This window comes from Scyliorhinus canicula, chromosome 12 (assembly GCF_902713615.1).
Source record: "Scyliorhinus canicula chromosome 12, sScyCan1.1, whole genome shotgun sequence".
NCBI classification, from domain to species: domain Eukaryota; kingdom Metazoa; phylum Chordata; class Chondrichthyes; order Carcharhiniformes; family Scyliorhinidae; genus Scyliorhinus; species Scyliorhinus canicula.
In genome coordinates, this window is record NC_052157.1 from 50,478,847 (window position 1) to 50,495,321 (window position 16,475).

General features: G+C 47.2%; 1 protein-coding gene across 8 annotated transcripts in view; it reads right to left on the reverse strand.

Annotated features, from left to right (window-relative positions):
* Positions 1-966: 966 nt before the first annotated feature.
* lins1 (lines homolog 1) overlaps positions 967-16,475 on the reverse strand; it is a 61,796-nt gene continuing 46,287 nt past the window's right edge. For all 8 annotated transcript variants that reach the window (XM_038813901.1, XM_038813899.1, XM_038813905.1 and 5 more), the window contains 3 exons: positions 13,512-14,129; positions 6,119-6,311; positions 967-1,946 (listed from right to left, as the gene is read on the reverse strand). In XM_038813901.1, the coding sequence (XP_038669829.1) occupies positions 1,064-1,946; positions 6,119-6,311; positions 13,512-14,129 (1,694 nt within the window). In that variant the 3' untranslated portion in view covers positions 967-1,063. The remainder of the gene's footprint in view (positions 1,947-6,118; positions 6,312-13,511; positions 14,130-16,475) is intronic.

The window sequence follows — 16,475 nt, forward strand, 5'->3', positions numbered from 1 at the left end:
TATCTAAAGAAGCATGCAAGTGCTTTGGAAGCAGTTCAGAGGTTTACAAGAACAAACCAGGAATGGGTGGAGTGTTTTATGAGAAAAGTAGACAGACTGAGCTTGTATCCGCTGGAGTTTAGAAGAGTAAGAGGAACTTGATTGAAACATACAAGATCCTGAGAGGTCTTGACAGGGTGGATGTGGAGAGGATGTTTTGTTTTGTTGGACAATCTGGAACTAGGGGGTCACTGTTTAGAAAGAAGTTATCGCCCATTTCAGACAGAGATGAGGAAATAATTTCTCTCCAAGGATCATGAGACTTTGGAATTCTCTTCCTCAAAGAGTGGTAGAGTCTTTGAACATTTTTAAGGCAGGCTAGATAGATTCATAATTAACACGGGTGTGAAATATTATCAGGGGTAGGCAGCAATGTGGAGTTGAGGTTAAAATCAGGTCAGCCGTGATCTTATTGAACGGCGGGGCAGGCTCGAGGGACTCAATGTTCAACTGCTGCTGCTATTCATATGCGAGCAATTTGAATCTCTGCCACAAACCCAGTTCCCTTTATCCTTTACTTCACCAAACAATCCAATCTAATACTGAACATTGACATTGTTTCTGCCACGACCACCAACACTTCCACATCATGACTCTGCATAAACCTTCTCCACTCTGTTCTAAATCACTGGTTTAATCTTATGTTTATGCCCCTCGATCCTGGCCCCCTCAAATATTGTAAACAGTTTTGTTTCTATCTGCTCTGTTGTCCCGTTATCTGTGTTGTCCCAATGAGAAATGTCTAATTTTTCCAGGTTCCTTTCCCATGTGGTCCCAAATCCTAAAATGTGAGGATAATTATAACTAGTCATAACTTGTTCAGGTCTCAGCCTCACTGTGAAGTACACAGGTAATTCAGATTCAGTGTAATCTCTCTAATCTTCATTCTGCTGTTGCAAACTTTGTATTTTACCAAAGTTAACTCAGTTTTCGTGTTAAGTTTTATTTACAAAAATTAATCATAAATTAATATTGTACAATTTTTGAAGAAACTGATCGTCTGAATTGACAAAGGATCTGTTCTTCACTGGCAGTTAGGTAGGCTATCAACGTCTTTTCTGCTGCGCGTTTCAATATCTAGCAGCAGTTTTAGCAGTGCCGTTGCATTATATGGAAAAAGACATCTTCCCTGCAAACGGCTAATGGTTTTTCTCAATTCAGTCAAACAGCTCATTGATTTCTGAAACATTCCTTCAAAGGACATTTTTGTGTCCTTTTCACAATGGTATGAATTGACATCTCTTGGATTTCTTACAACTTTGATACTTTCTATTGTTTCTGAAACCTGTTTCACTCTCTCACTTATTCCTGCGTCTTTCACCTCCTCATTATCCTGACTGCTTTCCAGGGTGATGACATTCATGGAGGCAGATTCCATTCCATCGTTATCAGAGTCCTCCGAACTCTCATAATCCACTAGGCCGTGGGACTGTCTTTGTGGCCTGGGCCTACAGCTGCTCACCAGGTGAGAGTTGTTGCAGCTCACAGTGTCTTCACTGTTCCTCAGCTCCCCCATGGGTGTCAGAAGGTGCGGCTCTGTAGTATTTACAATTGCTTCTTTTGAGGCTTCAGTGCCAGTTTGATTGTTGGTCCTGACTTGCTCGACACCAACAGTGAGATTGAGGTCATCACACACATCATTAATTGCTGGCAAACAAAATGATTCAACAGCTTCAAACTGAACACAAATAGAGCAGAAGGGCTGCCAGTCCTCTTGAAGAAGTCGCAGATATCTCACTAAATACTCCAGGAAGCAGGTTTCCGTGGAAATCAGGAAATCAAGCAGCACACAATGATCAAACGCTAAACTCTGTAACATCAGGAGAAAGATACAATGGGGATTGAAGCAATGTTCATGTATTTCACGAGAGAGATCTGCCTTTTCTTGAGGGTAACTCTCCAAAGATCTGTAGGGATAGATGAAAAGACTTTTAATACACTGCAAATGACCAGTTCAAATCTCATGATATCCAAAATTCTCAATATGGCAAACAGCAGTGGACAGGGTGTGGTGATATGATCTGCCTACTCGTCTGCCATTGGGCCAGAACGTCGGCTTACCATTGACCCTGGTCGGTCATGTGCCTCTCGACCGATTGGCCGAGAGGCTGAGTTAACCACGCCGCTATTAACGAGGTATAAATGGTCAGACGACTGACGATCGTCCCTTTCCATTGTAGACGATCGCAGAGCTGTGTTCTAGTCAATTAAAGCCAAACTTTGGTAAATCACTCGCCTCGCGTACAATTGATGGTACATCACAGGGTTGTTTGAAATACTGGACAAGATCAGGGGGCAGCTGATTAGATAAATGGAGCTCTCCTGGTGGACAGCAGAGTACACGGCTGCCCCAGTGACCCTGGCCAGACAGCAGAGCACATGGCTGCCCCAGTGACCCTGACCAGACAGCAGAGCACACGGCTGCCCCAGTGACCCTGACCAGACAGCAGTGCACACGGCTGCCCCAGTGACCCTGACCAGACAGCAGAGCACATGGCTGCCCCAGTGACCCTGACCAGACAGCAGAGCACATGGCTGCCCCAGTGACCCTGGCCAGACAGCAGTGCACACGGCTGCCCCAGTGACCCTGACCAGACAGCAGAGCACACGGCTGCCCCAGTGACCCTGGCCCGACAGCACAGCACACGGCTGCCCCAGTGACCCTGACCAGACAGCTGACCAGATAGCAGTGCACACGGCTGCCCCAGTGACCCTGACCAGACAGCTGACCAGATAGCAGTGCACACGGCTGCCCCAGTGACATTGACCAGAAGCAGAGTACACGGCTGCCCTAGTGACCCTGGCCAGACAGCAGAGCACACGGCTGCCCCAGTGACCCTGACCAGACAGCAGAGCACACGGCTGCCCCAGTGACCCTGACCAGACACAAAGCACACGGCTGCCCCAGTGACCCTGACCAGACAGCAGAGCACATGGCTGCCCCAGTGACCCTGGCCAGACAGCAGAGCACACGGCTGCCCCAGTGACCCTGGCCAGACAGCACAGCACACGGCTGCCCCAGTGACCCTGACCAGACAGCTGACCAGACAGCAGTGCACACGGCTGCCCCAGTGACCCTGACCAGACAGCAGAGCACATGGCTGCCCCAGTGACCCTGGCCAGACAGCACAGCACACGGCTGCCCCAGTGACCCTGACCAGACAGCTGACCAGATAGCAGTGCACACGGCTGCCCCAGTGACCCTGACCAGACAGCAGAGCACATGGCTGCCCCAGTGACCCTGGCCAGACAGCACAGCACACGGCTGCCCCAGTGACCCTGACCAGACAGCAGAGCACACGGCCGCCCCAGTGACCCTGACCAGACAGCAGAGCACATGGCTGCCCCAGTGACCCTGGCCAGACAGCACAGCACACGGCTGCCCCAGTGACCCTGACCAGACAGCAGAGCACACGGCTGCCCCAGTGACCCTGACCAGACAGCAGAGCACACGGCTGCCCCAGTGACCCTGACCAGACAGCAGAGCACATGGCTGCCCCAGTGACCCTGGCCAGACAGCACAGCACACGGCTGCCCCAGTGACCCTGACCAGACAGCTGACCAGACAGCACAGCACACGGCTGCCCCAGTGACCCTGGCCAGACAGCAGTGCACACGGCTGCCCCAGTGACCCTGGCCAGACAGCAGAGCACACGGCTGCCCTAGTGACCCTGGCCAGACAGCAGAGCACACGGCTGCCCTAGTGACGCTGGCCAGACAGCAGTGCACACGGCTGCCCCAGTGACCCTGACCAGACAGCAGAGCACACGGCTGCCCCAGTGACCCTGACCAGACACAGAGTACACGGCTGCCCCAGTGACCCTGACCAGACACAGAGTACACAGCTGCCCCAGTGACCCTGACCAGACAGAAGTGCACTCGGCTGCCCCAGTGACCCTGACCAGACACAGAGTACACAGCTGCCCCAGTGACCCGGACCAGACAGAAGTGCACTCGGCTGCCCCAGCGACCCTGACCAGAGTGCAGAGCACATGGCTGCCCCAGTGACCCTGACCAGAGTGCAGAGCACACGGCTGCCCCAGTGACTCTGACCAGACAGCAGAGCATTCGGCTGCCTAGTGGAGAGCATCAATATATGGACACAAGCAGAAAGGATAATTTGATTTGGGTATAATGCCTCTTGTGTGCACTCACTGTCGAGGCTCACAGCGTTTGACACTTATGTAAATTTTTGGGTGGGGGGAGGGAACCAGGATGTGAGTGAGGGGCCCAGGGAGCAGTGGTTTCAAAAGTGTAGTCTGTGGATCAGCAGTGTTCCTGAGGATCCGCTAAGTGGTCCATGGCTGGTCCATAATTCAGGTCATTGAAGGTGATTTGCCTGCACATATAGCCAAAGTTTCCTGGAGTCGCCGACATCGCTCTGAAGCACCTGTTGCCATTCTCAGCATCATTCAACTGTGAGGCAAGGGTTTCAAAGCGTGTGGGGCTGAAAACAATGAGGAAGCTGCTGAAGGTGGAGTCTACGACGTGACCAAAACTCTCTAGCTTGGAACCAGACATCACCTCACAGTGCAAGTCCATTCTGCCCATCAATTCCCAAATTTTTGCTTTTATGTGGGTAGCACGGTAGCTTTGTGGATAGCACAATTGCTTCACAGCTCCAGGGTCCCAGGTTCGATTCCGGCTTGGGTCACTGTCTGTGTGGAGTCTGCACATCTTCCCCGTATGTGCGTGGGTTTCCTCCGGGTGCTCCGGTTTCCTCCCATAGTCCAAAGATGTGCAGATTAGGTGGATTGGCCATGATAAATTGCCCTTAGTGTCCAAAATTGCCCTTAGTGGTGGGTGGGGTTACTGGGAAAGGGTGGAGGTGTTGACCTTGGGTAGGGTGCTCTTTCCAAGAGCCGGTGCAGACTCGATGGGCCGAATGGCCTCCTTCTGCACTGTAAATTCTATGATGTAGCTAGGTGTCAGATTTATTTATTATGCTCCTGGGAAGAGTCCTGGGATGTCTCGATGTGTTAAAGGCAACACATAAATATAATGTTATGTTATTTCAATGAAGGAATCTTTCCTCATCTCAATGCTCAACTGCTGATTCCTTAATCTGAGACTGTGACCATGTTCCAGATCAGTGTTTCTCAAACTATTTAGTCTGTGGATCACTTAGGTGGGCCGAAGCCCTCATTGGTCACCCACAGGTATCACACCTGCTTTGCCATGGCAAAGTGATCCGCAGACAAAACAGTTCGAGAAACGCTGACAGTTTTAGCCACATAAGGAGATATTTGGTCAAGTGACTAAAAACTTGGTCAAAGAGGTAGATTTTAAGGAGTGCCTGAAGGAAAAAAGCACAATACAGACAGAGAGATGTAGGAAAGGAATTCCATAGGTTGGGATCCAGGGAACTGAAGGCATGGCCGCCGACACTGATGCGGTTACAATTGGGAATGCACATGAGGCTAGCATTGAAGGAGCACAGAAATCTCAGAGGGTTGTGGGGTTGGAGGAGACCCCGGAGATGGGGAGGGCCGAGACCACAGAAGGATGTGAAGATGAAGATGAGAATTTTAAAATCAAGATGTTGTCTGGGAATCAATGAAGGTCAGCGAGCACAGGGGTAATAGGGAAATGAGTTTTGCTGCAGGTTTTGGAAGACCAAGTTTTACAGCAGACATGTGGGAATCCATCGATGAGTATACTGATATAGTCAAATCTAGAGGTAATAAAGGCAAGGATGAAGGTTGTGAATCTTTGGAATTGTCTACCCCAAAGAGCTGCTTGAGCTCAGTCATTGAGGTACATAACTTATAGGGTACGAAGGGAATGAATGGGTTTTGGGTTCTGATGGAAAGGAGGAGTTGAGTCATGTTGAATGATGGAGCAGGCTCGAAGGGCCAAATGGCTTACTTCTGCGCCTATTCCTGATCTGTTCTTAAACAAAAGCACAAATCTTTGGATAAGAATCAACTCGACAGAGGAGCTGGAACTAAATTAAATAAATGTACTTTACAAATGTTTATAACTGCAGGCTTTGCCACCAAGGAGAATACTAAAACATAGATGTTTGAATTTGAATCATTGTCAAACAATCTGATCAAAATACAAAAGAGCTACCAACCTGTAGGAACGTGCATAGATGGTTAGCAGTCCTCTGGCAGCCTCCACCATATCATCATCCTGCTCCCCGAAAACCAAGGAAACCAAGGCACATGGATGCGAGAGCTGCTGGGAATGTGCAGGGCTCTGGAAATGCATCCTCAGAAACATCATCAGTTGAGACACCCAAGACTGGAGCTGATCTCTCAGGCTGCCTAGAAACATGACGCACAGTCAGTACCACCTCAAGATCTGCTCTTACAGCGTGTTAAATACATTAGAGGAACCTGTAAACATTATGTGCAGAATAAGGTGAAAAGTTTGGAAGAAAAAATTCCACATTCCTGAGGCTGAGAGTAGAAGTGGGTCTAGTTTCAACACAACAAAGTTGTCCTCCTGTGTGGCTTGTAGGTCAGTACACATTCAATCAGTTTACATGTCAGCCTTGGCTTAGTACAGAGTACAGAATCACTTAGTCTTTCTGTTTGTTAAAACCCTCTTACCTGGCGTGAGTCACCTCAACCCGATTTAAGAAAGGGACTATTGGAAGCGCACAGTGAGATTTGCACACGATCAGTGGGAGAGAGCACATCCTGAGTGATTCATAGCCAGGGCTACAGATGAAGAGCTGGAAGGTGGAATTAGACACAATAGTTCTTTTTTAGAACATAAGAACTAGGAGTAGGAGAAGCAATTTAGCCTCTCAGGCTCCACTGTTCAAAACGATCATGGCTGACAAGGCCTCAGCTCCCCGTCTTGACCATTCTCTGTAAACCTTCAACACATTACTAATTTAAAATCTGTCTAACTCCTCAAATTTACTCACTGTCCCAGCATCCACCACACTCTGGGGTAATGAATTCCAAATTCCCGATCATTCGGGAGAAGTAGTTTCTCCTCATCTCAGTTTTAAATTTGCTGCCCCTTATCCTGAGACTATGACCTCTCGTTCTAGAATGCCCCACAAGAGGAAGTATCTGCTCCACGTCTACTTTATCCTTACCGTTAATCATCTTATATACCTCAATTTGATCGCCCCTCATTTGTTTAAACTCGAGAGAGTATAGTTCTAAACTGCTCAATCTCTCTTAAGACAAATCCGATGGTCTATATTCTCCATTCCTGCGTCTAAGTGCTGACACTAACGGAGGATCCGTGGAGTTCCATGATGGACAAATTAGCGCCACACCCGCGGAACACGTGAAAAACGGTGGAGGAAATTGGTGGGTCTGCAACCACCACGCCAGGCTCACGACAGTTGAGACCACACGTGGCCCGTGCCGTCAGGAACTCGGCCCATCAGAGGCAGAGTATCGAGGGTGGGCCAGATAATGAGATGCGAATGCTGTTGCAACTATGCGTGTCGCAATGACACCGATTTAGAGGGGGTGGAGCAATGCGGCCTGGCATCAAACTGGCGCCTGCCGCAATTTTGGCATCGGGAGCTATTCTCCACCCGATTGCCATTCCCAATTTCGGCATCGGGCAATGGAGAATCCCACCCCACATCTCTGGAATCAATCTAGTGAACCTCCTCTGAACTGCCTCCAATGCCACTACATCTTTCCTCATATAAGACCAAAACTGTTCATAATACTCCATGTGCAGTCACACCAATGCCTTGTACAGTTGCAACAACACTTCCATACCCTTATACTCTATTCCTTTAGCTATAAATGCCAGCATTCCATTCCCTTTCTTTATTACCTGCATGCTAGTTTTCTGCAACTCCTGCACGAGGACACCCAGATCCCTCTGCACCGGAGCACTCTGAAGTTTCTCTCCATTTAGATAAGTTGCCTTTCCATTTTTCTGACCAAAATGGATGACCTCACACTTATCCACCTTAACCTCTATCTGCCACATTTGGGCTGGCTCACCTAACCTAACTATATCCATTTGGAAGGTTCTTATTTCCTCATTACAACTTACTGTCCCACCTATTTTAGTGTCATCTGCAAATTTGGCTATGAAACATTCTATCAGTGTGTCCAAGTTGTTGATATAGATTGTCAATACTTGGGGGCAAGGGCCGAAACCCTGTGGTACCCACTGGTTACATCTTGCCATCCAGAAAAGACCCATTTATCCCAACTCTGTCTTCTGTCCATCAGCCAGTCTTCTATCCAAGGTAATAAATTACCCCTAACGCCATGTTTTGTTTTTTTTAAATAATTTTTATTGAAAAAATTTTGAATTTATACAACAATAACGCACCATAGTAAAATACCAAAAATAACAATAATATTAACAATCATACACATTCGCCCCACCTCCATGAACAACACAGCATTTTAACAACAACGCAAATTAACACAATATAAAGTTACAGAATAGAAACTACAATAAGGAACATCCTCCCCCCACCCCCGGGTTGCTGCTGCTATTGACCAAGATACCGATCATTGAGCCAGGAAGTCCAGAAAAGGCTGCCATTGTTTATAGAACCCTTGTATTGATCTACTCAGGGCAAATTTGACCCTCTCCAATTTTATAAATCCCGCCATGTCACTGATCCAGGTCTCCACACTTGGGGGCCTCGCATCCTTCCACTGTAGCAGAATCCTTTGTCGGGCTACTAGGGACGCAAAGGCCAGGACACCGGCCTCCTTCGCCTCCTGCACTCCCGGCTCTACTGCAACTCCAAAAATCGCGAGTCCCCACCCTGGTTTGACCCTGGATCCAACCACCCTCGACACCGTCCCCGCCACCCCTTCCAGAATTCTTCCAGTGCTGGGCATGCCCAGAACATATGGGCGTGGTTCGCTGGACTCCCCGAACCTGTCACCTGTCCTCACCCCCAAAGAACCTACTCATCCTAGTCCCGGACATGTGGGGACGGTGCAGCACCTTAAATTGGATGAGACTAAGCCTCGCACATGAGGAGGAAGAGTTGACTCTCTCCAAGGCATCCGCCCAAATCCCGTCCTCTATCTGCTCCCCGAGTTCCTCCTCCCATTTAGCCTTCAGCTCCTCCACTGACGACTCCTCCACCTCCTGCATTACCTTATAGATGTCAGACACCTTCCCCTCTCCGACCAACACCCCCGAAAGCACTCTGTCCATCGTCCCCCGCGAGGGTAGCAGAGGAAATCCCTCTACCTGTCGCCTAGCAAACGCCTTTTCCTGCAAGTATCTGAACATGTTCCCTTGGGGAAGCCCAAATTTATCTTCCAGTTCCCCCAGGCCCGCAAACCTCCCTCAATTTACTGATGCCCGCCCTTTGCCACCCCCTAAATCCCCCATCCTTGTTCCCCGGGATGAACCGATGATTGCCACCCACTGGAGCCTCCATCGAGCCCCCTGTTTCCCCCCGATTCCGTCTCCACTGTCCCCAGATTCTTAGGGTCGCCGCCACCACCGGCTCATGGTAAACCTCTTAGGGGAGAGCGGCAACGGCGCCGTTACCATGGCACCCAGGCTCGTACCTCTACATGACGCCATCTCCGTTCTTTTCCACGCCGCCCCTCCCCCCTCCATCACCCATTTACGCACCATTGACACATTGGCCGCCCAATAGTACCCCAGAAGGTTGGGCAGCGCCAGCCCGCCTCTATCCCTCCCTCGCTCCAGGAACACCCTCCTCACCCTCGGAGTCCCATGTGCCCACACAAAGCTCAAAATACTGCTAGTCACTCTCCTAAAGAAGGCCCTGGGGATAAAGATGGGCAAGCACTGAAAGAGGAACAAGAACCTCGGAAGCACCGTCATTTTGACGGACTGTACCCTCCCCGCCAACGATAATGGCAGCATGTCCCACCTCTTGAACTCCTCCTCCATCTGATCTACAAGTCTGGTGAAATTATGTTTGTGAAGAGTCCCCCAGTCCCTGGCCACCTGCACCCCCAGGTACCTAAAGCTCTCCCCTGCCCGCCTAAGTGGGAGCCTACCAATTCCTTCCTCCTGGTCTCCAGGGTGCACCACAAACACCTCACTTTTGCCTAAATTTTGTTTATAACCTGAAAAGGTCCCAAATTCAGCTAGCTGCTCCATCACCCCCGGCATCCCTCCCACCGGGTCCGCCACATACAGTAACAGGTCATCGGCATACAACGACACCCTATGTTCCTCCCCACCTCGCACCAAGCCTCTCCACCTCTCTGAATCCCTCAACGCCATCGCCAGCGGCTCGATTGCCAGTGCAAACAACAAGGGGGACAGGTGGCAACCCTGCCTGGTCCCTCGGTAAAGCCAGAAGTACTCCGACCTCCTCCCATTCGTGGTCACGCACGCCATCGGGGTCTCATATAGCAGCCTTACCCATCCAATGAACCCTTCACCAAATCCAAACCTCCCCAACACCTCCCATAGGTACCCCCACTCCACTCTATCGAAGGCCTTCTCCGCATCCAGCGCCACCACTATCTCTGCCTCCCCCTCAATCGCCGGCATCATGATGACATTCAACAATCTCCGCACATTCGTGTTCAGCTGCCTTCCCTTCCCAAAACCTGTCTGGTCCTCGTGCACAACCCCTGGCACACAGTCCTCTATCCTGGTGGCCAGGATTTTGCCAGCACCTGATAGCATCCACGTTGAGGAGAGATATGGGCTAGTATGAACCACACTGCTGGGGGTCCTTGTCCCTCTTTAAAATTAACGAGATCAGCGCCCGCGACATCGTCGGGGGCAAAGTCCCCCCTTCCCACGCTTCATTGAGTGTCCGCACCAGCAAGGGGCCCACTAGGTCCACAAACTTTTTATAAATTTCCACCGGGAACCCATCCGGCCCCGGTGCCTTCCCTGACTGCATCTGCCCGATCCCCTTAACTAGCTCCTCCAGCTCAATCGGCGCACCCAACCCCTGCACCTTCAGGAAAGAAAGCCCGTCGAGGAACCTCTCCATTCCCCTCCTCTCCCCCGTTGGCTCCGACCGGTACAGTTCCCCGTAAAAGTCCTTGAAGACCTCTAAAAAGAGCCGAAAAGTCCGTTTAAAACAGGAACTCCCAAACGTGTGGCTTCCTACGTCATTGCCGCCACCGGAAGTCCCCCTAACGCCATGTTATCTATCCTTGTGTATTAACCTTTGGTGCAGCACCTTATCAAACGCCTTCCAGAAGTCCAGATATACAACTTCTACAGGATCCCCATTATCCACTTAGCTTATTACATCTTCGAAGAACTCTAGAAAATTAGTCAAACATGATTTACCCGTACTACCTCAATAATGAATTCTAACAATTTCCCAACGACAGATTTTACACTAACGTCTGTAATTTCCTACATTCTGCCACCCTTCATTTTTGAATAAGGGCATTACATCATCATTTTTCCAAACCACTGGAACCTTTCCCGTGTCCAAGGAATTTTGGAATATTATAACAATGGATTCACTATCTCTGCAGCCACTTCCTTTAATACCCTAGGATGTGGGCCATCAGGCCCTGGGGACTTGTCTGCTTTCAATTCCAATAGTTTATTGAGTACTGTTTCCCCATTGGCGCTGATTGTTCTAAATTCCACCCTTTCTACTAGCTCTGAATTACCCGTTCCTATAGGGATGGTACTAGTGTTCTCCACTGTGAAAACGGAGGCAAAATATTAATTTAGCATATCTGCCATTTCTGTGTCCCCCAACTACTAACTCTCTGGTTTCAACTTGCAAGAGACCGACATCTACTTTAGTGACTCTCTTCCCTTTTATGTACTTGTAGAAGCTTGTGCCATCCTTTTGTGCTAGCTTTCTTTCGTAATTTACCTAACCACTTTTTATTAGTTTTTAGTAACTCTTTGTTTATGTCTGAAAGTTTCTGAATCTTCCAGCCTGCCACTGCCCTTTGCAACATGGTATATCTTAGTTTTTGTCCTTAACCTCCTTGCTTAGCCATGGATGATTTTACCCCTCTTATCCTTTCTTCCTCTCTGGAATATATTTTAGTTGTGAGGAATTAAGCATCTCGCTAAACAACTGCTACTGCTCATCAGCTGTCCTTCCTTTTAGCCTTCCTGCGAACTCTATTCAGGACAAATCTGTCCTCATGCCTATGTAATTACCTTTGTTTAATTCCAGAACGCTAGTGTGCGATTCCATTTTATCGTCTCCAAACTGAATTTTGAATTCTATTGCATTATGGTCACTATTCCCTCGAGAATCCTCAACTATGAGGTCATCAAGTAATCCCTCATTACACAATACTCAATCCAGAATAGCCTGGGTTGGTTCCACAAGATATTGTTCCAAGAAACAATCTCTAATATATTTAATGAACTCTCCCTCGAGGCTACCCTTGCCAATTTGAATAATCCAGTCGATGTGCATATTAAAATCACCCATGTTATTGCCGCCCAATTCTTACAAACACCCAATAATTCTTGGTTTATACTGTGTCCCACTGTGGAACTACTATTTGGGGGCCTACAGATTACACCTACCAGGGACTCCTTCCTTTAGTTATTTCTTATTTCTACCCAGATTGATTCCACATCTTGATCTCCAGTGCTTATATCATTTTTTATTAGAGCACTGACCAGCAAAGCTACACACCTCCTTTTCCTATCAGTCAATCTTTCTGAAATACTGAGTACCCTTGGATATTCAATTCCCAGACCTGGTCTCCTTGTAACCATGTCTCAGTAATTGCCACCAAATCATACCCTTTTGTCTCTATCTGCGCCATAAACTCATTAACTTTGTTCCAAAGGCTTCATGCATTTAAATACGAAGCTTTCAAAGCTTTTAAATGTGTTCTATTATCAAATTTCCCTATTCTTTTATAGTTCCTTGGCGCAAAAGGACATTTGCCCATTCTGCCCGCACCTTTATTTTCTGGTAACGATCCACCACATCGCTAACCTGTACTCCTACCTCCTCCTTTAATTTGGGTTTTCTAATTTTCCCTGTAACTGAGGCCCCTCCTTCCCCATTCGGCCCTTCAAGCCTTCCGCCTTTCAATATGATAGTGGCTGATCATCTACCTCAACTCACTTTTCTGCCCGGGGGGGGGAGGCAAGAGCAGGAGCTTAGAGCACAGACAGCTGAATACATGGCATCCATGCAGTGATTAAAACTGGGCTGTGCAATAGTCCAGAATTGGAGCAGTGCAGAACACTTGAAGCGTCGTAAAGCTGGGAGGTTAGAGAGATAGGGAGGATTTTTAAAACAAGGATGACAAGTGGCTGGAAGAGAGACAGGTTTGAGGAGGGGAATACAAGGTGATTTTAAGTTTATGAATATTGATTTCCTACATTGACAGGCTATTGACTAGTGGCAGTTAAACATTCACTGGTTGGCAGTGCCAAGTGCTAATAGATTGCTCAAATATTTTTTTGTCAGCCCAATTGTTTCAGGTAATCTTGAAACCTTCCATGTTGTCTAGAAACAATATGTTAAGACACCAAAAGGGTAGGTAGTTGTAAACAACTTTTGCTATTTACAGTCTTCAGGTTAGTTAAAAAATAAAATGTTAAATTATTACCTTTTTCTTTGACTGCCAAGGTCCTGTTTTGCACCTTCATTTCCATGGCTTTGATTAGAATTAGACTTACAGCCCTCACCATCACCAGATCTGGCCCACAGTTCGAATCTTCAACACCAAGTATCTCACTGCCTCCAAAGAAAGATGGCTTGGGACTCACAGGAACCTGTCTTAACCAACCTGACATGGAAGCTTGTAACATCACATTCGATACTGCCAGCAAATCATGGACCATGTGACTATCTTGCTGAGATATTGCACAACAGGAATCACTGGCATCATCCTCACCAGCATGGCAAAGGATACATTGTTTGAGCAGCAAAAGCAGCCTCTTTCTCACCAAACTATGAGCAGAGGAAATGACGCACTGCAGTATTTGTGAGGCACGCAGGTATAATATCCTCAGACATGAGAAATTTAATTTCAGCTGGATTCTAATAGCAACAAAAACCTCGAGCAAATCTATGAATGCAAGTTGATTGGTTGCGGCAATCTTCCCGTTATCAGTGCTGGTTGTAGCTCTGCTTGTTCGGCAGTCACCAAAATTTAAGGCAAATATGGAGGAGTATAACCCATCGAATACAGAGTCCAGCGGAATGAGGAACTTCTGGATAGTCACTGCAAAAATGGAAACAATTTCAAAGTTAACTAAAGACGGTGCATGGTCATTGAGCACAGACATTCAAGTGTTGCTTTTGTGAGGGGGAGGTCTAACTTGATCCGAGTTTTTTGAGGAGATGACAAAGATGATTAATGAGGAGAGGACGGTGGACGTTGTTTACATGGACAACGTCTTAAAGCCTTTGACAAAGTGCCTCATGGCAAACTTGTACAAAAGGTGAAGTCACACGGGATCAGAGGTGAGGTGGTAAGATGGATAAAGAACGGGCTTGGTCACAGAAGGCAAAGGGTAGCTGTAGAAGGGTGTTTTTCTGAATGGAAGGTTGGGACTAGTGGTGTTCCACAGGGATCTGTGCTGGGGCCTCTGTTGTTTGTAGTATATATAAACGATTTGGAGGAAAATGTAGCTGGTCTGATTAGTAAGTTAACAGATGGCACCAAGGTTGGTAGAGTGGCAGATAGTGTCGAGGAGTGTAAGAGAATACATGATGTGGAGATGCCGGCGTTGGACTGGGGTGAGTACAGTAAGAAGTCCTACAATACCAGGTTAAAGTCCAACATGTTTGTTTCAAACACTAGCTTTTGGAGCACTGCTCCTTCCTCAGGTGAGGTCACTACTCGCCAAGTTATCAGCTGGCACCGTAGGCACTTGCCTTGCTGTGACTTTGCCGTTAAAAACATCACTAGAACCCTCGGACTCCGCTTTTTGACTTTCTTTCAAAACTTCTTGTTTCTTAAAACGCAATATGTTGAAAAAGTTTGCGAATCATAAAGTTTTCGCTCAATATTTGAATAAATTCTCACATCCTTGTGCTTAGCATGGTAAGGTTTGCAACATGGCAGATTAATTGGCTGCCTAGGCGCTAACGGATTCTCGCATTATTTTGAACAACACCATTATGAAATAAAATAGTCCTGTCAGTTATCATATGCAAGCATTATATTGGTGCATTGAGTATATCCATTAAACCACCGAGAATTCTAGGAAAATGATCACCTCTCTGGGCTTCCAGTTTACTGTTTTTGAACAGCTGCTTTGCAATAAGTATTAATATTACTGTCAAGAAACTATTTGAATATGGGGAATGTTCATTCTTTAGTTCCAAGGTTAATTCTAAATTACAAAAAAAAAATGAAGTCTCTATTTTAATTGTTTAATTTATCTTTATTTTCTCCATATTCCCAGTCTATTTAAACTTGTTTTTAAACCAGTTTTTACCCAATCTCTCCACTTGAATGTTATTGTTTTAAAAATCAGATTCCATGTTTTCCTCTTCCAGGATCATAAAGCTCATTATTCAGATCAGAGAAACTTGGTTGACCCAGCTGAGATTTGAATATGGGCGGCACGGTGGCACAGTGGTTAACACTGCTCCTTCACAGCACCAGGTACCCGGGTTTGATTCCAGCCTTGGGTGACTTTCTGCATGGAGTTTGCACTACCTCCCAGTGTCTGCATGGGTTTCCTCCGGGTGCTCAGTGTCCTCCCACAGACAGTACAAAGATGTGCACATTAGATAGATTGGCCATGCTAAATTGCCCGTACAAAAGGTTAGGTGGGGTTACGGGGACAGGGCATGGGGGTGGGCCCAGGTAAGGTGCTCTTTCAGAGGGTTGGTGTAGACTCAATAGGCCAAATGGCCTCCTTCAGCATTGTCCTGATTCTATGATCTGACTGTGTCAATCCGTGGAGTGCAGCAGACAGCCCTGACCAATAAACACTGGCAGTCTCCAAAGCTCAGTTATACCTAGATTTTGCCTCATACTGTGAGGGTTAATGCAGAACAATCCTCATGGTATGTCAATAATAAAAACATACTCTGGTCCAAGAGAGGCCTGGTTTCAGGCAGTTAGGTAATTTTCCAACCTGCGCAGTTAAAGAACAGACTTTTTGGTGGCAAATTTGCCAAGGGAATCAGGAAAGTCCCGAGATTTGATCTGATCTGTAGCTCAGTTCTACAACTGAGATAAAGTGACACAATGCTGCTGTTCACTGTATATAATGCCCTCTGCCGGGAGCTGTGTGGAAGTGCAGGACTGCTCTCTGCCACTTCCTCTTTCACTCCCAACAATAACACACCAGGTTAAAGTCCAACATGTTTGTTTTGAATCACTAGCTTTCGGAGCACTGCTCCTTTCTCAGATGAATGAAGAGGTAGGTTCCGGAAACATATATAAACATATATATATATATATATATATATATATATATATATATATATATATATATATATATAGACAAAGTCAAAGAGGCAAGACGATACTTTGAATGAGAGTCTTTGCAGGTAATTAAGTCTTTACAGGTCCAAACGGAGCAACTGGAGAGAGGGATAATCACAGGTT